Below are 24,075 nucleotides of genomic sequence, written 5' to 3'. Positions count from 1 at the left end.
CTCTGCTCTCCCTGATTAAGCAGACTCCCTAAGGGAGAGCAATATGGCTCCCAGCTGCTCAGGCCCATATCTTGCCTGCTTAATCATCCCACAGAGCCCCTTTCAAGACTTACTGACTCTGATTGGTCAAGCCTAAAGTCACACTCCAATTCTGAGTGAGTCATGGTAACTTCTTGGATGGGCCTTGCTCCTGTGCTCCCTTTGGAAGGGGAAAATAGGGTCAACCTCTCTGAACAACATGCAGAATGAGCAGGGAAGTTACCCAAAGGACAGCTGAGGTACTGTGTCAGGGAAGGGGGACGGAATGTGGGTCAAGCAAGAGCAGTTTTTATCAACAAGTCATTTGCGTGCCCCATTATCTAATCATTCTAAGAAATTATTCTACCCTCTTCAGTTTTTTGAGACAAGTTTTTCTCTATCCTGGGTTGGCTTTAAATTCATACAACCCTCCCACCACATACACTCTCTTAACTGCTGGGATTATAAGTGCAAACCATGCAAGTGAACAAATAAACAGGGTCAAGAAGTTGGCTCAGTGGACAAAGTGCTTGCTATGCAAAGCTTGAAGTTGTGAGTTTGACACCCCCCTCCCCCCCAAAAACATAAAAAACAGGTGTAAGAGCACATGCCTATGGTCCCAGCATGGGAGGTGGATGGGTGGTTAAGGTGGAGACAGGACGATTCTTACTGGCCAATCTACCTAAATCAATGAGCTCCAAGTTGAGAAAGAGACTGTCTTAAAACATAAGATGGGAGCCAGACATGGTGGCACACGCCTTTAATCCCAGCACTCCCAGAGGCAGAGGGAGGAGGATCTCTGAGTTCCAGGCCAGCCTGGTGTACAGAGTGAGTTCCAGGACAGCCAGGGATACACAGAGAAACCGTGTCTCGAAACAAAACGAGAGAGAGAGAGAGAGGGAGAGAGAGAGAGAGAGAGAGAGAGAGAGAGAGAGAGAGAGAGAGAATATAAAAAGACCTACAAGAGTTGAATGCTTTACTTTCTCCATCTTGAAGTTTTAATTATTAAGCAAGTGACCCCTCATTTTATTTGTAGTGTCCCCCTCAAACATTACATAACTCATCTGGTCCTAGTTGCTGTTTTATGTTTGTTTGTGCAACAGTGTAGTTGAAGACCTTTTCTACAACTATACCCTCAGCTGCATATACCTTTGTGCTCTTGTCCCTCACAAGTCCCGCCACACAGTAGATGCTTGGTAATTAATTGCTGAATGAATGGATGAGAAAGGTATTTTCAACAGCTACTTAATTATTCTATGCCAAGGGATGGGGCGGGGGATATGGCATTATATGCTTGCAGGAGTCAGTTCTTTCTACCATGAAGGTTCCAGAAATGTGACTCAGGTCATCAGGCTTGTCCACAAGTGTCTTCACACAGTGATCAATTTCAGGCCCTTGTTTGTCTCCCACCCCCACCCCCAGTTGTTGGTTTTGGTTGGTTGGTTGGTTGGTTGGTTGGTTGGTTGGTTGGTTTTTTGTTGTTGTGTTTTTTGAGACAGGGTTTCTCTGTGTAGCCTTGGCTGTCCTGGACTCCCTTTGAAGACCAGGCTGGCCTTAGTGAAGTTAGAGATCCGCCTGCCTCTGTCTCTTTTAGTGCTGGGATTAAAGGCGCGTGTCACCACTCCCAGCTGTGCCACCCCCAATTTTTGTTCCTTTTGTTTTTCTTTTTCATTTTTCTTTTTCCTTCAATGTTTGGAATGGAATCCAGTACCTGGGGCAGGCTAGGCAAATACTCTACTGAGCCACACCCTAGCCTCTCACTGCTGAATTCTTTAGTTTTTTGTTTTTCTTTGGAGTAGGGGGCTGAGGTTTTTGTTTTTGTTTTTTTTTTTTTGTTGTTGTTTTGTTTTGTTTTTTTTGTTGTTGTTTTTTGAGACAGGGTCTCATGTAGCTCAACTAGCCTCAGAATCACTGTGTAATTTAAGATAACTCTCAATTTCTGATCCCCCTGCCACCACCTTCTAAGTGCTGAGATAACAGGCTGCCACCATGCCTACTTCTCACTAGTGAATTCTAGGACCACTGACTCACACCCCAAGCCCAGAAAGATTCCTCTAGAAATTTGGTTAGGAAGATGAGTATGTCTCCCACACAGAACCCATCTCCTCACAGGCTGGGACTAGAGAAACTTCCCCTCCATGTGAGGCTCAGCACCAGGCTTGGAGAAGAGATGTCAGGGCATCGCTACCATTGGAGCTAAGCTAACCCTATGTCAGAAGGGTGGTTTTGGTGTGGACGGGGTACAGTCATTTGGGGTAGCGGGGTACAAGAACTTGCAACTGAAGGCCCTGAGGAAGGCATGAAGAACTGGTGGCAATGCAGGTGCTAGGCACCCATAGGAACCCTGCGAATAGTGGGGTGGTGTATAATTTGGGAGAGGAAGTCATTGTCCTTATGGCCCCACCTAGTGGGGGAGTGGAGGAGCTGTGTGGTATCTCATAAACTAGTGTGTGGGTATCTCATAAATTATGCATTCAGGAATTAGGCCCTGGAAGTTGTCGCAAGCCAACTCCTTTCATGCCCCTAACTGAGACCTCTAGCAAGCACACACTGAATTTCCAGAATACCAGGGGCCAGTGCTTGTGCTAAGGACACAGGGACGGACTACAGGGGCATCGAGCACACCCACTCTGTGCAGTAAAAGTCAGTTAGTGTGAAAGAGCCAAAGGAATGCTAGGACCAGCTTGGCTAGTTGGGCTAGAAAAGGGAGGGTTTTTAACTTGGCCCTCCCAGGTGTTGTGGTGCACACTTCTAATCCCAATACTTGGGACTGAAGCAGGAGGATTGCTGGGTTTGAGTCCCTCCTAGGCTACATTTTGATGCTTGGTTTTTGTTGTTTGTTTGTTTGTTTGTGTTTAAGACAGGGTTTCTTTGAGTAGCCTTGGCTGTCTTGGACTTGCTTTGTTGACCAGGCTGGGCTCCCCAGACTGGGATTAAGGCGAGCACCACCACATTTAGCTATATTGTCTTTTTAAAAAAGATTTCTTTATTTATTTTTATGTATATGAGTGCTCTATCTGCAAATAGAGCCTGCATGCCAGAAGAGAGTATTGAATCCCATTATAGATGCTATGAGCCACCATGTGGTTGGTTACTGGGAATTGAACTGAGGACCTCTGGAAGAGCATCCAATGTTCTCACTGGGCCATTTCTCCAGCCCCAATGCTAGTTTTAAAAACTATTTTATTTGAGGTATTGAAGCTTCTGCCTCCCTTCTACCAACCCCTTAACCCTGGGAAAATGTAAGAAGGTTAGTGGGGAGAGAGGGCACAGGCCTCTTTGCTTCTCCAGCCATTTAGGGTCAATGCGTTCTTTGGGGGCAGTGCCAGTCTCTGTCAACAGGAAACTCAGCAACTCTTCCAAGCTGCTGCAATGAAACGTTTCTCTTTATCTTCAAGCCACCACACCATCCTTCTCTGGCCTCCAAACTGTTACATGCCACACTTCCTCTCTCTAGGCTCTCCTATTTATCTCACTCAGAGTCCTAGACCACCTAAGTCCTTACCAGCTGGCAAAGACATGCCCTGAAGGAGGCAATTATCAGCTGTTGGACATACTAAAGCCCAAACTAAAATCCAACACTTGAGATTAAAACAAAAACATATTTACATAGCATAACTGAGTGTACAAAGAAGCTAAAACTTCCATTACACTACATAGCAAGATGATATCTCTAAACAAAAACAAACAAAACCCCAAATTGTTTCACAGCAATGGCATGACCTTGAAGGTGTGAAACAAAGGAGAATCAAGGTCAGATTTATGTTTCAAAAAAAACTCTTGCTGCCTCAGACAATATGGATGAAGGAGACCAGATCAGAGGCTGGGAGCCTTGTGAGAATGTGAAGATAGCCATGCAAGGTTTAGGGGCTTAACAAAAGTGGGAAAGGGGTAGAAGATGGACAAGATTTGGGGACCCATTGGCCCAAGGGATAAAGGAGAATAAGTTCTGATGATGCCTGAGACTCTGTGTTGGGTGTCCAAGAATGAGGATAGAGCACAGTCTTGGCATGAGACTGAAGGTTTGGGGCAGGCAGCAAACATTTAAGCCTAAATGTGGTGGCTCATGCCTGTAATCTTAGCGCTTGAGAGGCTGAGGCAGTATGATCATCTTGTCTCCAAACAAAGCTTAATTTTGATTGTCTTAACCAAAATGGGCTCTCATCCCCAAACAGGAAGGATAGGAAAAACCACACCAACAAGCTTCGAGAGCTGGCTTTGCTGATCCCTGTAACTGTGAAGAGCAGAAACAAGAAGCAGACCAAGGTATGGGGGCCAAGGAGGAGGCAGGTGTCAGAGCAGTAAGTGGGGGCCTCTCCTGGGAATTCGACACAAGGCCCTCTCAGTGGTGGATAGGAAATGGGTGGTCATGCTCTGAACAGGAATTTCTAGGAGTCCATGACCACATTGGTGGTGGTGGTGGTGGTGGGGTTCTCTGTTTTTAGAAGCCATTTCTTCACCCAAGGTCAGCAAGTGCTTTAGCAATGAACTATACCCCACATGCTGTGGGATTCTTTCGGGATAAGAGGTGGGGCTGGGGCTGGAAACGGTTCAGGCAGTAGTTGACATGAAAGCGTGAGGACCTGAGCTCCAGTCCCTGAGCCCATAGAAAACTACGTGTCTTGAGCTGTCTTAGTGTCTGCATGCTTGTTTTGGTTAGCTAATCTACTCTAATTAGCCAGTGAGCTTAGGTCACATTGAGAGACTCTATTTCAAAAGCAAAACAAAAACAAGCCCACAGTGGACAGCCCCTGGGGAATGCCGCTGAAGCTGCCCTCTGACCTCTACATGTATGTGCACACCAGCACCCACGTGAACATGCACATACACAGAAAGAGGCAAAGGGAATAGGGAGTGAAAAAAGTAGAGGCAGAGGTTACACAGCAGAGCCGGAGCCCTCCAGCCTCATACCTGCTACCCGAGACAGTCCTGGGTCTCTTTCAGCCCCGGTTTCTCAGTTGTTTTTAAAAAAAAGGAAGGATAACTCCTGCTCCTAAGGAATGCTGCAAAACAGAACAGTGTTCTGGCATGTAGTTTAGCAACAGAGCTCTTTCCTGGCATGTGCAAGGCTCTAGATTTCATCCTTGGGGGTGGGAGCACAAAGGGAAGATAAAAACTGTGGCCTAGTATTAGTTACGTGCCTTGTATTGTAGCACCTGGGAGGCTGAGGCAGGAGAACTGCAAGTGCCAGGCCTGCCTGGGCCAGAGTGAATTCAAAACAGCATAGAGAACTTCTGAGGCCATTTCAAACTACAAACATAAACAGAGGACTGGGATGGTAGCTCAGTGGTAGAGCACTTGCCTTGGACACATAAGGTCCTGGGTTCAGAGAGACAGATGCACACACACACACATCTTCTCTCTCTCTCTCTCTCTCTCTCTCTCTCTCTCTGAATAGTACAATATGTTTTCCTTTGGCAACTTTGAAAGGCCTCACACTCCTTGCAAACCATCAACAGGTTCTCATCAGGTCTCCTCTCCTGCTCTGCTCTCCTATGGTCTTCACCTTTGGCTCTCCTGCTTCCCTCTTACAAAGATCATCATGATTGTGTCAGGCTCGTGGATAACCTCAAGCAGTCTCTCCATCTCCAGGACCCTGACCAGTGACATCTGTAAAGTGCCCTTCCATATAAGGCAGCCTATTCTCAGGCATAGGACTAGGAAGTGGCTGCCTTTGGAACTGGGGTGCCACAATGGGGGAATTTTTCTATGTCCTCAAGCATTTGCATATTTGCTGTATATAGGTGCTGTCATAGGGTCCTGGGAACCAGGGAAGAGAAGGACACAGTTCCTGCCCTCAAGGAATGAGTCTAGCGTTTTATAACTGATGAGGAGTCCACCTCCTTTGGGATTATCTAGGCCTGGCTACATAATAGAGAGACTGCTCTTAAACAAACAAACAAACAAACAAACATAAATTAAAAAGAGAGCTGGAGAGATGGCTCAGCGGTTAAGAGCACTGACTACTCTTCCAGAGGTCATGAGTTCAATTCCCAGCAACCACATGGTGGCTCACAACCATCTATAATGTGATCTAATGCATACTGTATACATAATAAATAAATCTTTTTTTAAAAAAATTAAAAAGAAATTTACTTTAAAATATTTATTTATTTATTTATTATGTACAGAGTGATCTGCCTGCATATGTGCCTGCATGCCAGAAGAGGGCATTATTAGATCATATTATAGATGGTTGTGAGCCACCCTGTGGTAGCTGGGTATTGAACTCAGGCCCTCTGGAAAAGCAAACAGTGCTCTTAACCATTGAGCCATCTCGCCAACCCCCAAAATTTATTTATTCTTATTTATTTATTTATTTATTTTTGTTTTTTCTAGACAGGTTTTCTCTGTGTAGCCCTGACTGGCCTGGACCTCACTTTGTAGACCAGGCTGGTCTCAGACTCAGAGATCCACCTGCCTCTGCCTCACAAATGCTGGGAGTAAAGACACGCGCTACCACTGTCCAGCTCTTTTTAAGTTTTTATACACATGAATGTTTCCCCTACATGTATGACTATGTAATAGAAGAGGATGTTGGATCTGGAACTGGAGTTCCAAGTCATTGTGAAGTGCCCTATGGTGCTGGGAATAGAAGCTGGGTTCTCCTGTGGATACTCTTTTTTAAACTCTATTTTATTGGGGCTATTGAAGCCTCTACTTCCCTTCCACCAACCCCTTAACCCTAGGTATGAGAAAGAAGGTTAATGGGGAGAGCAACAGAGACCCCTTCACTTCTCCTGGCTGTTTAGGGCCTATGGGTTCTTTTGGGGCAATACCAATCTCTATCAACAGCAAACAAATCAAGCAGTCTCCACTGAGCAGCTACATTGAAACATTTCTCTCCATCCACCACACTGTCCATCTCTGGTCTCCAAACTGCCACACGCCACTGTTCTCTTTCTAGGCTCTTGTATTCCTCAGAGTCCTAGACCTTGCTCCTCTCCGTGCTGCATGAGGCCGGCATTACCAGCTGGCAAAGACCACGCCCCGCAGGGGGCAGTTATCAACTGTGGACATACTAAAGCCCAAACTAAAACGCCATACTTAGGATTAAACAGAAACATGTTTTCATAACTCCCATTGCAGCTCTCTGTAAGAGCAGCTAGAGCTTTTAACTGATGACCCAGCTTTCTAGCTCTAGCTCCCTCCCCCTTTTTTTAAGATACAAAAGACTTCAGACATGTTTTGCAAAGGTTCTACCACTGAGCCATACCCTTTAGTGACATTTTAAAGAATTCTGGAATTTTGAGGTTTTTTTTTTAAAACAGAAATATTAGAAGAATGTGTTTTCATTTTAAGCCCCGATGTAGGGATGTGGTGCTACTTTGGACTGTCCACAGCAGCTGACTATGATTTGCCTCGTGCTCTAGCAAAAGCATGGTTTTTCCAGCTGCAGATAGTTTCTGTGATTGTGTGGCATTTGGAATCCTGGGAGTTTTTCAGAGGGTACAGAAATGGGAGGGCCCTGAAAGGTGGGCTTGGTGGTTGGCCATTTAGGGAGGTTGGTTGCAGTTTGTTACTGGCTGTGGTCAAAGAAGAAACAAAAGGAAAGAAATTAGATTTAGGGATTTTCCTCTCTCCCCTCTATCCTTGTTTTTCTCCTATCTAGTGATAGGGGATAAAGCAAGAGGAATAAAGGGTGGGGAAAATAACCCACAAAGTAGCAAAGAGCAGCTATAATACCCAATCCGTCTATTGGTTTAATTTACTTGTGGTCCTGGGAATTGAACCCAGGCCTTGTGCTTACTAGATAAGTCCTCCTCACTGAACTATACTTACTTCTGAAACACAGTCTCACTAAGCTGCCAAGTTGGCTTTGAGCTCACTCTGTGGTCTTGGCTGGCCTAAACTTGGAACCATTTTGCCTCTATATCCTGAGTGGCTAGGATTACAAGCCTGTATTATCAGGCCTGGTTTTGGTCTACTTCTTTCTTTAAAAAAAAAAAATTTTTTTTTTTTTTTTTTTTTTTAGAGGCAGGCTTTCTCTGTGTAGTCTTCACTGTCTTGGACTCACTTTGTAGACCAGGCTGGCCTCGAACTCGTAGAGATCCGCCTGCCTCTGTCTCCCAAGTGCTGGGATTAAAGGCATGCGCCACCACCGCCTGGCCTAAAAATAATTATTAATGTGTGTGTGTGAGAGAGAGAAAGAGAGAGTGCACATGCAATGGCATGTTTATGGAGGTCACAGGACAACTTCCAGGAGTCACTTCTGTCCTCCACAGTGGGATCAGGCCTGTACAGCAAGAACTTTTATTCGCTGAGCCATCTCACCAGCCCCTTCAGCATACTTCTATCCCACATGGGAAAGAACACATTCTTTCCTGTGCTCAGGATCCCTCCTCTCTTCTATACTCCCCTTGGCTTCTATCCACATATAGTCTTGCTTCCTAGTTAGTGCCCACACTCTGGGGCCAGTCCAGCTTAATAGAGGAAGTCATCCACCTGATCAAGTGGCCATGCAGTGTTCTGATTGGAGCTACTAGGGGTGGCTTCCTTGTGTTTGAGGTTGTGGTTGTGGTAACCCTGACTGATTGATTGCCTCCTGTCCTGCATGAACCTGTAGCCTTTCCATCCACCACCAAAGTCTTCCTCACATGATTGTTCCCTCATTTTAAAAAAGTGTACACACACACACGTTTATATATACATGTACACACATATAATTGGTTATTTACTGGGAGTGGTGTGTGTGCCACGGTGACAAGCACCTTCACCCACTGAGCTGTCTTGCTGGCCCTGTTTCCTGATTTCTGATGCCCTTTGGATGGGTAGTTCTGTAAAAGCAAGGGCTTCAAAGGATGACTCTGTCCCTAGCATCCACAGGAACAGCCTAGAGCAAATGATGACTGATAACTGTTGCTCCCAATCCACTATGAATTCTTGAAATCAACCCCCAAATGCTGAATATTGTAAATATATCTCCTTCCTTAAAAACGAAAGTTTTAAATTATTTATTTGGTGAAAATGTCATGACACAATTGTGGGAGTCAGGACAATATGAGGGAGTCAGTTCTCTCATGTGGGCTTGAGGGATTGAACTCAGGATGCCAGGCTTGGTGGCAGGTGCCTTTCCCCTGTAGGCTACCTCACAGGCCTGCCGTTTTTTTTTTTTTTTTTTTCCTCTCACTTTGAAACATAGACAGCTAGAGCTATGTAGTGAGACTCAGTTCAAAAACAACACAAAAGCCAATGAAAAAAAGAAGAAATTCCTACAGAAATAGATTGTCCAAAAATACCCAAGGGGAAGAGGGAAGGGAAGGGGATTGGGCAGAGAGTAAGATTGAGGAGAATACATCATTCCGGAGGCCTGTGCCTTCAGCCACGGCAGTGTTCAACAGATACTTGTTGGATGGATCTCTGCTGTGACAGTTTTAAGGCCTACTATCACCTATGATGGACTCTGGGGTCTCACTCTCTAGTTGAGCCATGTTTCTAAAGCACCAAGGCTGAGCCTTATAGATGTGTGCAGAGCTCGTGTCACTCCAGCACTTGGGAGGCTGAAGCAGGAGGATCACCAGTTAGAGGCCAGCCTGAGGTACATAGTGAGGCCCTTTCTCAAAAACGAAACAAAAAATCAGAAACAGCCTTCTATCTTGAAATCAGAGGTGGAGTCCAACAACCTTTTCATTGAACATATGTGTACGTCTCTTCATAACCACAAAGACTTCACTGTAACTGCGTTCCAAGCCTGGCATTAGACATCCAGTCTTAAGAAGGACACCTGCTCAGTGGTCCGCTGACAGCTCTCTTCTCTTTCAATCCCTTGAGGCCCCTTTAAAGGCAATCTCGTTTAAACATTGACTAAGCTTTAAGGGGTGGGGGTGTCAAGAGGTATTCTCTCAGTCTCTCTCTCTCTCTCTCTCTCTCTCTCTCTCTCTCTCTCTCTCTCTCTCTGGGGTCTTGCTATGTAGTCTGTATTGTCCTGAAATTTACAATCCTCCTGTGTCGCCTACCTGAGAATGAGATTACAGGTGGCTCTAGAACGCCTGGCTGATAATTTGGAATGATTTTTGAGTTATTTAGGGTCTGTTGTCCTCGCTGGACCATGTGTCCAAGAAGGCACATTGCCTGTCCTGGTTTTAGCTTTGTCTCTCCGCTCATGAGGTATTGAGTAGTAATGGTGGGGTAGATGATGTTTGCCCGCTGGCTAGGAGCACCCTGTTGAGTGCTGTGAGAAATCTGTTTCTTTAATAGCCCCTGGCAGAGCCACCTCCCCAATCTCTGACTTTGGAATACAGAAATGAGTTAGCTAAAGTCTTGTCTCAACTAGCTCAAGGCCAAAGGGAGAGAACAACACAGCAACAGATAACAGAAGGCAGTGTGGCTAATGTGGAGAGGGAAGAAAGTCCAGGGTGTTTCAGAGTGCTGGGATATGGGAGCTAACCCAGCCTGGACCACATAGTCCCCAGAGCAGGTGGCCATGCTGAAGTTCAGAGGAGCATGCAGCTGAGGGGGCTTGTGGGGAGAAGGAGGGCCAGACATGGAATTAGCCAGCAAAAAGTCAGAAGCTGAGCAGTGTATGCCAGTAACTGGGTCCAGGAGGCAGGCTACCCTGGTCAGATTCCAGCTCTGCCTCCTTAGGTCTGCAAGATCCATTAATATTCAGCCTCAGAGGGCCAGGCGTGGTGGCGCATGCCTTTAATCCCAGCACTCGGGAGGCAGAGGCAGGTGGATCTGAGTTCAAGGCCAGCCTGGTCTACAAAGTGAGTCTAGGACAGCCAGGGACACACACAGAGAAACCCTGTCTCAAAAAAAACAAACAAAAAAATCAGCCTCAGTCTTCAGCCGGCTCTTTAGGACAAGCTGAGAGCTAAACATCAGGATAGGTGGAGCTCTGGCAGCTGAGGCATTGCTGGTGTGTGTGGGGAGGAGGGTGAGGTACTTCCTGTCTCTTCCCCAGGAGCCTCACGCTGTCCTGGGCCCTGACCCTTGTGCAGTTGGGTCTTACAGTATGTATCCTAGGCTGGCTTCTGGCTCAGGATCCTGCTGCCTCTGCCTCCTGAGGAGCTGGGGTGACAGGAGGGCAATGTGCTCAGCTCTCAACCCTGTGTCTGTACAGAAAGAGATCCTGCTGCGTGTCCTGCACTACATCCAGTACCTCCAGAGAAGCATTGATGTGGTCAGGGCCTTGCTCAAGCTCCACATCGGCAATGGCAAAGGTGGATTTGTGGGTAAGCAGTTCCACTCATGTCCCTATACCACATTTTCCTGCCTGTCAGGTAAACCAATAGGCTATCTTCCCTTTCCTGGCAAACGTGACTACATCAGAGAGATATGCAAGGTGCCGTAGGAGAGCCAGATGTGCTGGCTCACACCTGTTACTCCAGCATTCAGAGACTGGGCAGGAGTTCAAGGCCAGCAGAGGCTACACAGTGAGTTCCAGTGCAGCCTAACTACAGAGCAAGTTCCAGTTCCAGCGACACAAAACACAACACAAAGCCTGTGCTTTGGAGTTTGGAGGAGGAAGCCTGAGAGCTTGGCCTTCAAGGGCAGCACAAGGGAACCATGCCAGACTGCAGCACCACTCTGACCAAGAACATGTGGGTGTGAGAAAACGTGGGGTGTTTAGGGACAAACAGCAGATGTGACTGGAACTGATGCGACACTGACAGGGTTGATCCCCAGCCTCTCAGGGCTTCAGGCCTGTAACCTGTACATCGAAACCCCACCAGCACTTCCCTCCTATGTGTGTCATGGGAATCAGATTGCCAACACAGAACAACATGGTGGCTGCAGCACACAGCTACCCAGCACTGTACAGTGACCAGTGTGAACACTCAGGAAGAAAGGCCGGGGACACAGAGACTGGAGCAGACCGGTGAGGTCTGCAGGGAAGAACAGAGGGGTAGAAAGTAGCATTAAAAGGTTCAACCAGGGAACATCGTAAAGATTAATTTGCTTTTTTTCTGTTTTTTTCCTTATATTCATTCATTCATTCATTCATTTGTATTTTTGAGGCAGAGTCTTACTATATAGCCCAGACTAGCCTTAAACTTGCAGTAACCCATCTGCCTCAGCCTCCTAAGTACTGCCTGCTCTTTGAGTCTTGCCTGTACAGCAATAGACCTTAGTTTCCTTGTTTGTAGAGTCTGCCTGAAAACCTTCCCACCCAGGCTTGGAAAGCCATGTCTGGGAGGAGAAGGATGTGCAAGACCAGGAATGGGCTCTGACCTGTGCCTTCTCCACTCACAGGGCTGGGTGGGAACCCATCTGCTGGCCAGACCCTGCTGAGACACTCCACCCCCTCCAGCTCTCAGAAGTCACACCTTTGGGGCACCGGTTCAGAACTTCAGAAGTTTACCCTAGCTTCAGGTACATGTGGTCTGTGAAAGAGGTACAGGGAACTGCTGGCACTGACTAGGCTTCTTCTCCAGGGACACACTGGGCCAGGCCCCGCCAGTCTGTACCTGCGTTTACTCCCAGGCCTTCCTAGGTTTTTGTTTCTTCCTCTTTGGGACAGGCACTGGTCCAATCCCTCTCAAGGTTACAGAAAAGTCTGAGCAGACACTGCCCAGCAGTGCTTATGTCAGGCCCCAGGGGGATGTAACTGTCTTCATTTGTTGTTCTTGAGCTAGGGCACAGGGGAGGCAGGGGTGGTAGAAAGATCCAAGTGTGGAGCCCGCAGAGAGTCTTGGCTCACTACACCTTTGCTCCCCAGCCTCTTGAGGACCTCAGTGCCCATGCCTGAGAAATAGAGGTATAGCCTACCTATCGCTGCTGTAGTCACAACTGTACGTTGCAATTATTTGAGGTGCTTAGATGCTTCCTGAGTGTGTGCCTGGTGGGGGCTGTCACACCAGCTATGCATCATGCTGTGAGAGCTTGGTTATGTACACAGTTGGCTCAGCAACTCTATGCAAAGAGCTGGGCACATCTGGGCTGCTGGAGAGTGCCAGGACAAGCAGTGCTCTGGAATGTGCCAGCCCAGAGCACAAGAGTTCCCTACCTGAGCCAGAGGCTGAGGTATCCCATGCCTACACCATGGCCCCTGACTCCTGTCTCTATTCCCTCAGAGCCCCCAGTCTGGCCCAGTAAGCCTCACCACTCTCTATCTCTGGACCAGTCTGAATATGTAGTCAACATATGCCCAGGCCTAAAGGAAGAAAATGTGGAAGGTGCCACCTATCCAAGAGACCTCAGCCCTAGTACCCACCCCACAACTGCACAGTCCCTGTCTGGAGGTGATGGACAAGAGGGCCAGCTGGTGTTCCTGGACTTGGCTCAGAACATTGTTGCCTATGACATCACAGGTTAGCGCCTTTCCTAAGCAGGAACTCAGTTTTTTTACTTTGTGCTCTTACTCTAACCCAAACCTAGCCACAAGGCATACCTCAGTGAATGGGGTGACGCTGCCTCTGCAGTCCTGGGGCTTCATTCACAGCTTTCCTCTCTTATGTTAGGCTCTGGAAGGGAGGGACAAGATCAAGGTCATTCTTGTGTGTAAGTGTCAAGTCCCAAGTCTGGGCATGGGGCAGCATATGCCTGCTGAGCTTCTCTGAGCGCCCAGTCCCTCTTCTCCATCATGGGTGCCCTCTGGGCCAGGCCATGACCTGTTGGTGCTTGTGAAACAGTAGTGACCAAATTCTCAGTCCCGTGATGGAATTCTCCAATTTCCAGGGCTGCCCAGACTTGGTGGGGTGCTAGAGTGCCCTGGTCCCAGAGGAGGCATCACCTTCCTGCTAGCTGTATGTCTTGGGGCTAGACATGCCATTTCAGATGGCAGTGACTGTGCTTACCCATCGGTCTCATCAGTAAAAGACTACAGGGAGGGCGACAGGGCCAGTCTGACCTGTGTGCCATCATTGCTATCCCATGTTAGGGATCTGGTCTTCTGGCGTTTCTGACAGAGGTGTGAATCGATGTTGAGGGACTCAGGCACTCTAGCTTCACCCGGGCACCAGAGCCTAAGGTTCTGTGGAGGAGGAAGGCTAGTGGCAGAGGCTGGTCCCTCTCATTCCCCCTGTCTTGGTGCCCTGGAATGTGGCCCATGCACAGGCATGGTCACCTTACTCTGACACCCCCTTCTTCAGACGATCACGCTGTAGGAGCCCAGGATGGAGAGCTTGATGTCAAGGATGAGGGCCAGATTCAGAAGTCCTACCTCCTCACCAGGGCACAGCCCTATCTCAGGTAAGGACACCTCAGAGTACAGTGTGAGAGATGGCTTCCTGAATGGCGCTCTGGGCCCAGCTGTGTGCTGGCTGCTGCAGGCTCCCAGGAAGGCCTGGCTTCCTACCTTCCAGACTGGCAATTGTCACCTGCTTGCCTCTCCCTCCCTCCCAGCCTGTCCTCATCCACTGAGTGCTTGTCTAATACAGACTTTGACTGGATCAGTGGGGCTTGAATGCCTCTTCCCTGGCACTGGAGGAAGTGACTCAGGGTCACCATGGCAACCCTTTCTTGCTCTTGCCAGGACCTTCCACTGAGCAGCCCATGTTTTCCAAATGTCCCCTATGGTTGTTGTTGATTTACCAGTATGTCTAATAATGTTTATTAGGCCCATATTTATTACAGCAGTATTTTCACTTGTTATGTTTTAAAATAGCCTTAGTTAACCTGGAGCAGGGCAGACATCAATCCTCTAAACTACTTCCCATAGTGGTTCCCATAGATCTCATCCATAATCCCAAATACTTGCTAATGTTTTGGTTTTTGTTTTGTTTTCTTTTTCGAGACAGGGTCTCTTTGTGTAGCCTTGCCTGTCCTGGACTCCCTTTGTAGACCAGGCTGTCCTCGAACTCAGCGATCCACCTGCCTCTGCCTCCCGAGTGCTGGGATTAAAGGCGTGCACCACCACTGCCCGGCTTGCTAATGTTCTTCATCTGGGCCAAATCCTCAATCCACACCAGCCATGTGCTTCTCTTCCATCTAGCCCATGAACACCCCCTTCTTCTCCTCCCCTCTTCTCCCGTCTTTCCTCTTCCAAGGATTCTCTCTGTCTCCAAGCTCAGGAACCTTAGCCATGCCTATCTCATTTGCCCTGCCCAGGTGTGATGGCTTTTTATTAATAGGCATCAAAACATGTCAGACCATCCTCCAAGACCCTACACTACCTGCTCTGAGCCTGCTACCCTGCTCCGTCTACTTGGAGCATCTGCCTCTCTGATTTATCTGGGAAACTACTCTCTCATACTTGCCCTCTTGCCTTTTGTGGAACGCTCCCCCACAGGATCCCCTCTGTTATCAGTGTCTGCTTACCAGCTCATTTTCCACACAACTTGAAGCTCCTTGTGGGTAGAAGACCAGCTAATTGAGTTCCCTGGGGTTACATACAGTTGGCCATGTAAGCTTAGTTCAGGGTTTGTGTCTTCTCCCATCCCAACACTTGCAGGCAGAAGCTATTCTTATGCACTTCCGGTGAGGCAGACAAAGAAGCCCCAGACATTGACCCCTGGCTGCCTGTGTGGACCTCAGAGGACAGCCCAAATGGTGATTACAACTCCTCTCCTTGTAGGCTTTGAGCCTTCTGAACCAGAGGATCTCTATGGCAGGAAATGTAGGAAGAAAGCTGGGGATCTGCTAAGCACAAGGATGAAAACATACTATGCCTAGCATCACTCTGCTCCTGGTTGCTATTCTAGACATTGCTAATCAATCCATGCTTTTTCCATGAGCCAGCCACTACGGAACCTTTTAAACACAGAGCTTTGGCTCACAATAGTCAATCTGCTGACTCTGGCACACTGCAATGATTTTTCCTTTTTGTTGATGTATTACCAGGCAATGTGCTTTTGCTTTTTTTTTTTTTTTTTTTTTTTAATGTATGAGTCCTCTATCTGCATATACACCTGCAGGCCAGACAAGGGCATCAGATTCCAGTATAGATGGTTGTGAGTCACTATGTGGTTGCTGGGCATTGAACTCAGGACCTCTGGAAGAACAGGCAGTGCTCTAATCCATTGAGTCATCTCTCCAGCCTCTAGCAATGTGCCTCTTAATCCTATACCACTTGAATGGCAGTCTCCTTTTCCTAATGTCAGACGCCATCTCTTCAGTGCCCGCCACTGCATTGGGGGTGGACCACATGCCTCAGTGACATGATCCTTTGCAGGGAGCCCACTGGCCTTGAAGTCTTCTCAGACCAATACCTGGCATGTGACGAACTACCTGAGTGAGGTCTTAGGACTTAGCTCTTCCCTCTTCAGCTCCCCAAGCAAAATCCTGCCAGATCATGTCCTGGAAGATGGCACCTATTTTCTGACTGAAGGTGGGCTACCAGAGTGGGAGGAGCTTCGTCACTCATAAAACATGGGGATGCCAACCCACCAAGTACCTGGGCCTGAGCTGAGCCCAATGGATGCTCAGAGGACCTTGAGGGGCCTACAGCTCCTCATAACATAGGGGCTACTACACCATATAGTGAGGGACAGGCTCCACAATGCTGTCACTGTGCCCTCAGCTGGCCTATGAGTGAGACTTGGATACAACTAGGAAATCCCAAACGGGAGAAAGTAGAGGGAAGGATTTGGGACTAGTCATGGGTGTTGTGGGAAAGGCCTACTCCTGCTAGCGCTCTACTCACAGGTCTCTTGGAGTCTTCACCTGCTACCTCTGAACTGGAAAGGTCCCCAGAGAAGGTAGGCTCCATTTTCTTGGCTTGTGTCTCTCACTGCACCCCACACCTCCATCCTTCCCAGAGTTATCACCTCTGTCCTAACTGCCCATCTTTGAGCTCACTGCTGCCCATGAGGGCCTGGAAAAGGCCTTCCCACGGCACAGCTACTCCCCAAGCAGGGTGGGAACAAGGAAGTTCTCTCACCTTCAGTGGCTTACCACTCACGGCGGAGCCTCAATGCTTGTGTATGTGTGTGTTTCATGTGTCTGTGTGTTTGACACAGGGTCTCTTGGAGCCCAGGCTGACCTCAAACTCTCAACCTTCCTGCCTCAAACTTCAGAGAGCTTGGATTGCAGGAGTGTACCAATTTATCTGGCCCAATAAGTCTCAATTCTGTGAGCATGCAGTTTACCCATAGCAAGTAGTCACACCATAGTGCCTGGAGCTCATGAAGACATACTCCACTGGTGTCCTCCAGCTTTGCTTTTGCCTCCAGCCCAGCTACATGAGGGAGCAGGAAGTGGGGAGAACCAGTCAGCTGGGCTAGCGCTAAGGCTGCTAAGGCTGCACAGGTGGGAGGGGGCACCCTGTGTCCTCATTCTAGTCCAGTTTTCTCATGTATGAGTTGATGCCATGAGGCCCCTGCTTGGGACATTGAAGTCAAGGTTCCTGAGTTTCCAGGCGTGTGGAGACAGGTGAGAGAGTCTAACCTGAGCTGTTTCTACAGTTCTTTGTATCTTGTAGTCAGTGTCTTCGTCTTCATCAGGTTCAGGTTGTACCCTCTGAGGACAGCACAGGTCTGCCTAACTTCCAGTCCTCAGTCTCACTGGACCACTGCTACCTGTCGCTGAGTGATACCATGAATGTGCTGTCCAATAGCAGCTCCAGTTCACAGTCCACAGACATGGAGTCCCTGTGGGGACAGGAGGAGGTGAGAGGGGTGGCCACCTGCCCAGGGAGAGGAGGGGGCTTTTCCCTGGATCAGCTTTTTGTTCTGCAGCAGGCTAACCCTGAGGGCTTGCAGACCTCCAGTGATGAGGACAAAGACTACACATGGACACCAGCCCCAAGGGCTTCTGGCCTGCTGGTAGCTGGCAAGAAGATCAAGAAGATCCAGGCAAGCCAGGGCTCTGTGAAGCCCAAGGACAGCAAAAAAGCCTGCCCTGGCCAGGTGAAGAAAAAGTGTGTTAATGGCTTCATCATGTTCTGCAGGATGAACCGGAAGCAGTACATCCGGTGGGTGAGGGTACTCAGGTTTTTAAAGGTATAAAGGACTTATCATCCCCACGTGCAGCCCAAGACCATGTGGCCCCACTGCTGTGCCTTCCCATTCCGTGCAGCAGGCCCAAGCTCCAACCTGAGCCATCAGAGAAAAGAAAATTGGCTTCTGTTACCTTCAAGAAAACTGCCTTCAGGAGGGGTGGTTCTGGCTGATCAGTCCTCTCCCTCTCCCCTGAGTTGCCGTCTCCTTGGGTGCTAGGCCACATCGGCGGCAGGTTGTCCTCAGGAGGTTCAGGCTCGGTCCTGCCAGATGCTTTAGAAGCTTCATCTCCAAAAGTCCTTGGGGTTGACTTCTATCAGGTGCCAGTCCTGGACCTGTCACTGTTGGCCGAGCAACAATAGCTCAAAGAGCTGGTTGCCTTCACTGGAAGATTGGGTTTGTGTGTGAGGGAGCCTGTGAATTGATGGCTGCAGGTCATTTACATTTTGGGGGGCATGTGTGTCTCTTCCTTGCATCTCACTCTAGAGGGCTTAAGGGGGCACTGGAGGGCTGGTGGGAGAGGAAAGATGGCCAAGGACCATGGTGTAGCCATTGTGACCTCCTCCTTCCTGTACCAGAGCCTGTCCTGGGACTGCATCCACAGCTGCCACCAAGGAGCTGGCTCAACTATGGCGAGGCATGACTCTGGAGGAGAGGAGACCATACTGGTGAGGAGTACCTTCTAGAAGGCCCGGGAGACCATGGGCCCTCACCTGTGACCCTTGCCCTCCCTCAGCCTCATGGCTTTGCTGACAGGTTGGGGCCTCACTGGGCTAAGTAAGGCCTTGTGAAACACAAATTCCTTTTTCTTTGTATATGTGTGGTGCATGCACACACGTGTGTGGTATGTGCACACATGCACGTGCATGCAGAGGCCCGAACAGGACATCAGGTGTCTTTCTCTTGCTGTTTGCCTCATTGCCTTGAGGCAAGGCCTCCCACTGAATGAGGAAGTGGCCTTTACAGCCAGATGACTGGACAGCCAGCTCTTGGGATCCGCCTGTCTCTGCTGCTAGTGCTCGGACACAGGAACACACAGCCAGGCACAGATCTTTATGTGGGCACTGGTGACTCAAACTCATGGCCCAGAGCAAGTGTTCTTACAAGTCTGATGACTTGGGAGGTGACAGGTAGAGTGCCATCTGCAGCTGGGAAGAGTGAGCTCTGCTGGTCTGCTTGTCACACAGAGCTTCTCGGTGACCTCCCTGTCCCTTAGTCTCTTGTAGCTTTTGTCTTAGTCATCCTTCCCCAGATCTGTCCCCTCCATCGGCCTTGAGGCCTGACCATTGCTCATTTCCAAACTAGCCCAACCCCTCACATCTCTGTGAAAGCACCTGGCAGGGTCCAATCTAGACATCGGCACTCAAAAGCCCACACTGAGGCTGGCCCCCGTGAGGAGAGTTAGTTCTGGCTCCCTAAAGCCCAGGTTTGGTCACTACTGGGGACAGAGGATCCTAGTGGGGGAACCTAGAGCCAACCATGAGGAACCTCCATCTGTCCCCAGCACTAAGGCACGCAGGTTCAGCCGCCAGCACAACCGCATTGTGAAGCGGGAGAGCTCCAGCAGTGAGGACGACGACGGGGAGACCCCTAAGCCCTTCTACCAGCTGCTGGCTGAGAAGGCCCAAGTGTCTTTGGGCTTGACGTCGCTGCCCACCCCTCACTGCCATTGAGGGGGGTACCCTCTGCTGGGCTCCACCGTCTGCTTAGCTTCCAGATCCTCTGACATTGCTTCCCCTGGGCCTCAGCATCCAGTGCTGTGGGCCCTGCCCAGTCATCCACCACCAGCCATCAGAGGCTCTGTGCTCTGGCTTGTGTACAGCCCCTCCCTCCAGCCTTTCCCACCTCTATTCTTATAGGGTGGGAACCCTAGATGAAATGCAGAGCTTCCCTCTGTGCCCAAAATCCCATGAATTCCACCCTGTTGGTGCTCACCGCATCCTTCCCTGCTCTATATATTGTCTTAAAATGAAGTGGAACCTTTTACCAGCAGGGGGAGAAGGGATGCTGTGTCCAGGACCCTTGGGCATGGATGGGCTTTCCAGATATCAAATCCAGAAGCCTTTGCTGTTGCACTTTGAAAGCCCTCCAGAGCTTACAGGTCTGAAGTCAACCCTTCCACCAGAAATCCAGCCTTGGGATGTGGTGACCCATGTTTGCAATTCCAGCATTCAGGAAGACAGGATTTGAGACCGGTCCAGGCTATAGAGCACATGACCCCATCTCAAAAAGAACCCAAACAAAAAAAGCAGCCACAGCCACAGGCTGGGCTTTACCTCTGGTTCTCTTTGGGGCCAGTTGTTCTGCAGGTAACCCTTACCCCTATGGTTCTGTTGTCTGTTAAGTTGACTTTAATTGAAATAGAGGCATAACATGTCCTAGAAAAATAAAATTTTACAATACAAACTAGACAAAGGGGCCAGGGTTGCCCCAGGGGACAGGGAAGTCTTTGGTCTGGGGCTGGATCCTGGGGCTCAAGTCCAGGGACGCAGGGGAGGGGCCTGTGCACCCATCAGACCCTCCTCAGCAGCAAGGGTTGTCTCTGAGGCCCCCTGGGATCTCAGGAAGCTCTGGGAACACTGGGTATCCATGGGGCTATTAATAGTGTTATGGTAGGGTGCCAGCTGGAAATCAGCCAATCAGGGCCTTCCTTACACTAGTACCAGGTAGAGAAGAACAAAGCCCAAGTCAGGACCCCTAGAGCCCCCACACATGGGGCAGGCAGAACAAGGAGAGGACTGTAACAAGAGATCTCCCATCAGGAGAGGCAGTGCCCTGACTGTTGTGGCCCCTCTGGCTCATCCAGAGTGGAGGGCTGTAGTGTGGGGCCTGCAGCCACTTTGCTGAGGGCTCCTCCTTCTGGCCTAGCACCTTGAGCACCATTGTCAGGAAAGGCGGTTAAGTCCAGACAGTCACAGTTCCAAGGGCTCCTCCACAGGCACTGACTGCAGCTGGGTCAGGACCTTGGCTTCAGCTTCTAGCCCCTCATCAACCTCAGTCCCTGCTGTGGCTCCCAGGAGCAGCCCTTGGGGCTCAGGGTCTGGCAGCCTCAGCACAGTGTGGGTGGCCTGTGTCCCCAGCCCCTCTACCCCTGTGCTCAGTTCCAGCCCCGCTGGCCAGACTGGCACAGCTGCAGGTGACAACATCAGACCCTCAGGCAGGGGTCCTGGGAAACTGGGCAGCAGGCCAGAGGAGTCCGGGGAGAAAGGCAGGCTGGTGGTAGAGGTGACAGCGGGAGCTGGTGGCAGTGGCTGAGTACAGATTGGCCCCAGAGTGTGACCCTCTGGGAGGGCGGGGCTGGGAGCCACTGGGAGGGCCCCTTCGGGCACTGTGATGGCTGGCTCTTGCTTCAGGGGCAGGGCTAGGCTGGGGGCAGGTGGTAGGACCTGGGAGACGAGCATGCTGGTGGGAAAGGTGGCGGTGAGGATGATCTTGCCCTGCTGCACAGCTACCCCAGTGACAATGGGGCTGCCAGACACAGGGTTGGCCAGGAGGAAGTTTCCTGTGGAGAAAAGAGATGGAGTGGAAGAACGCTGGGCCGTAGGCAAGAGATGTGCCAGGGGCAAGACACCTGCTCCCCAAGCCCACTCGGGCCCCAAGAAAGCAGGAGGGGTACCTGGGGTAGTGGCCGAGGGAAGCTGCAGTGCAGTCACTCCCACACCCGAGTTTATCAGGTGCACATTGGCAGGCCCTGCGGTAGCTGCCACCTTCACTGGGCTGCCTGGCCCAGCTGCCAACAACTGGAGTGGCCCCACAGCCTGAGGCAGGGTCACCACTTGGGAGGTGGGCACCACCTGGGGCAAGTTCAGCAGGGGGGAGGTGGGGCTCAGGCCTGTTGGGTACCCAGAGGAGGGGGAGAGTGGTACAACCTGAGGAGCAGCCACCGTGGGCACAGCTCCAGGGGTCAGAGGGAAGGTGGAGGCAGGTGGGGGGCCTGGGACTACTTGGGGCAGGGTTCCTGGGATTTCCTCTCCACCAGCCCCAGGAGCAGCCGCCTGGGCCCCTTTAGTCTCAGGGGCCTCAGCCTGAGCCTCCTCCAGACGAACTTCTCCTGTCTGAGGGTCCAGGACCAGGGAAGTCTTGGCTTCGTTGGCCCCCTGGGGGCTGGGCTGTGGTGGAGGAGCACCCCCTCCTCCTGTGAGTAGCAGGGGCCCCAGGCTGGAGGCCTCTCCTAGGGCCAAGCTGTTGATGATGACAGGGCTGCCATTGAGGAGCACTGCTGGGGGGCTGCTGGCTGTCAGGAAGCTCCCATTGACTAGGATAGAGGAGGAGGCGGGGCATGTAGCAGGAGGGGTGGCCCCCGCCAAGAAGATGGAACTCTGGGTGGGGGCCTCAGCAGCCACAGGGGCCACACTCCTCTCCAGGTCCTCTGGACTTCGGCTGGACTCATCCTCAGTAGTGGGGTTCCCATCGGACTCGCTGGCAGGAAAAAGGGTTAAATCATAGGCCTGAAGGCTTCACCGCCCTAGGGGCAGAGGCAAACCAAGCCCTGGTTAACTTTAGAGCCCTTCAAAGAACCCGCACGGACCCCCAGGGCGCTCAGGACCCCCAGGGCGCTCACCGGCCTTGCCGGGGCTGACGGCGCCACAGGAAAGCTAAGCTAGAGGGAAGCTGTCCTGTCACCTTGGCCTGCAGCCCAGCACCCAGGCTGCCTCAAGTCCCCGGGGACGGCAGGCGCGTGGCTGCACAGCGAGCCTGCAGCCTTTACTCCAGTCTTCCCCCTCGGGCGTCAGAGACCGGAGCTAGCGGCCTGGGCGCTGGGGTGGGAGGGGAAGGGCTTGGGTTACAGGGAAACCGGAGCCGCAGAAGGTTCACGTTTCACAACAAAGACAGGCGACAGACCACGCTGTTTGGGCTGGAGGGGGGCGTGGGGGTGGGTGTAATAGTCACCCAGGGGCCAGGCTCCAGAGACCCTGAAAACCGGCCCCTACCGGGGGTAACTTAGACAAAGGCCCACTCCCTCTTACTACCGCCCCTCCGGGGATCCCCCACTTTTCTCTGCCCCCCCACCCCCCCCCCACTGTAGTCCCAACTTGGAAGCGGCGGCACGAATCTCTGCCCGTGAGGCAGTGATGCCCTGAGAACCCAGGGTGTGCCTGGTCAACCCACGCACAGCCCGTGCAGTCGCCGACGCCGAGGGATGTGAAGGGTCACACTCGCGCAGGGTCCAGCGGGCACCCAGGAAAGGGGGCCGGTCCTCTCACCTTTTGCAGGGCGCTCCGCCGCCGGTGCCCGTACGGTCGCGCTGTCGCCGGTTCTTGAACCAGTTGCTGACCTGTGTAAGCGAGAGGCCCGTGAGCGTGGCCAGGCGGCGCTTCTCGTCCGGCGTGGGATAGCGGTTGCCGCGGTAGCAGGCCTTGAGCGCCGCGCGCGAGCGCTCCTTGAAGCAGTAGACCGTCTCCTCGCCGTCCCAGATGGTCTTGGGCAGAGGGAACTTCTTGCGCAGGCGGTATTTGTCCACCGCGCCCAGCGCACGGCCGCGGGCCCGCTCGGCCTCGTGGTAGCGTGCGCGCAGGTAGAGGTCCTGCAGGAAGGCGTGGTGGGCGGCGGGGAAAGGGCGGCTCTCGAGGAGCCGGTAGAGCTCGGCGTATTCACCCCGCTGGAAGGCCACTAGGGCCCGCGCGCGCAGCACCGGGTCGCTGCCACGTAGGCGCTCAGCCGGGGGCAGCGCGCCCAGGAAGCGGCTCAGGCGGCCGGCGTGGCCCGCCTGGAGCAGCGCCTCGCACACACACGCCACCTGCTCCGGCGAGAAGCGGAGGCCCGTGGGCGCCTCGGCCGCGGTCTCGGGGGGAGACCCCGGGCCGCTCCGCGTCCCAGACTCCGCCGCCGCCTCGCCCGCCCCGGCCGCCGCCGCCTCCCCCTCGGCTGCCTGCAGAGTCTGCAGAAGCTGGCGCGCTTCCTCCTCCTCCTCCTCGGTCGCCGCCGCCGCCTCGCCCCCGGCCGCCTGCCCCGCGCTCGGCTCGGCAGGCGAGGTAGCCATGTTTGGCAACTTTGGGAAGTTCCTCCCTCCTCTGCCGCCTCCCGCGGGCTTCCCCAGCCCCCTCTCCCGCCTAGTCCTCCTCGCCTCCCCCTGTCTTCTGGCCCCCTCCCGGCCCGAAGACTAGACCCAGCTCTGCACTTGGGTCTGTCCCTGTCCCTGTGTGTCCGCCCCCCTCCCCGGCTGTCGGGACTCTTTGTTTTCCCTCCACCTCTGGCCGCGCTTTCGGCCTCCCCCTGCGTGTGCCTCTGACTCAGGGCC

General features: G+C 51.6%; 2 protein-coding genes across 2 annotated transcripts; one reads left to right on the top strand and one right to left on the bottom strand.

Annotated features, from left to right (window-relative positions):
- The first annotated feature begins 10,984 nt into the window (after nucleotides 1–10,984).
- Meiosin (meiosis initiator) lies at nucleotides 10,985–19,510 on the top strand. The gene is made up of 10 exons (XM_051162010.1): nucleotides 10,985–11,192; nucleotides 12,214–12,333; nucleotides 13,035–13,271; nucleotides 14,052–14,151; nucleotides 15,320–15,450; nucleotides 16,073–16,228; nucleotides 16,546–16,598; nucleotides 17,349–17,812; nucleotides 18,416–18,505; nucleotides 19,342–19,510. The coding sequence occupies exons 1-10, from the start codon at nucleotides 11,048–11,050 to the stop codon at nucleotides 19,508–19,510; spliced, it is 1,665 nt and encodes a 554-aa protein (XP_051017967.1). The 5' UTR covers nucleotides 10,985–11,047.
- Nucleotides 19,511–19,600: 90 nt separating this feature from the next.
- Six5 (SIX homeobox 5) lies at nucleotides 19,601–23,832 on the bottom strand. The gene is made up of 3 exons (XM_051162502.1): nucleotides 23,042–23,832; nucleotides 21,454–22,256; nucleotides 19,601–21,339 (listed from the first exon to the last, which is right to left on the bottom strand). Exons 1-3 carry the CDS (start codon nucleotides 23,815–23,817, stop codon nucleotides 20,750–20,752), a joined length of 2,169 nt encoding a protein of 722 aa, XP_051018459.1. The 5' UTR covers nucleotides 23,818–23,832; the 3' UTR covers nucleotides 19,601–20,749.
- Nucleotides 23,833–24,075: the final 243 nt, after the last annotated feature.

This window comes from Acomys russatus, chromosome 19, assembly GCF_903995435.1.
Source record: "Acomys russatus chromosome 19, mAcoRus1.1, whole genome shotgun sequence".
Lineage (NCBI taxonomy): Eukaryota > Metazoa > Chordata > Mammalia > Rodentia > Muridae > Acomys > Acomys russatus.
Note: the sequence above shows the minus strand (reverse complement) of the source record. Positions and strands in the feature narration are given on the sequence as shown.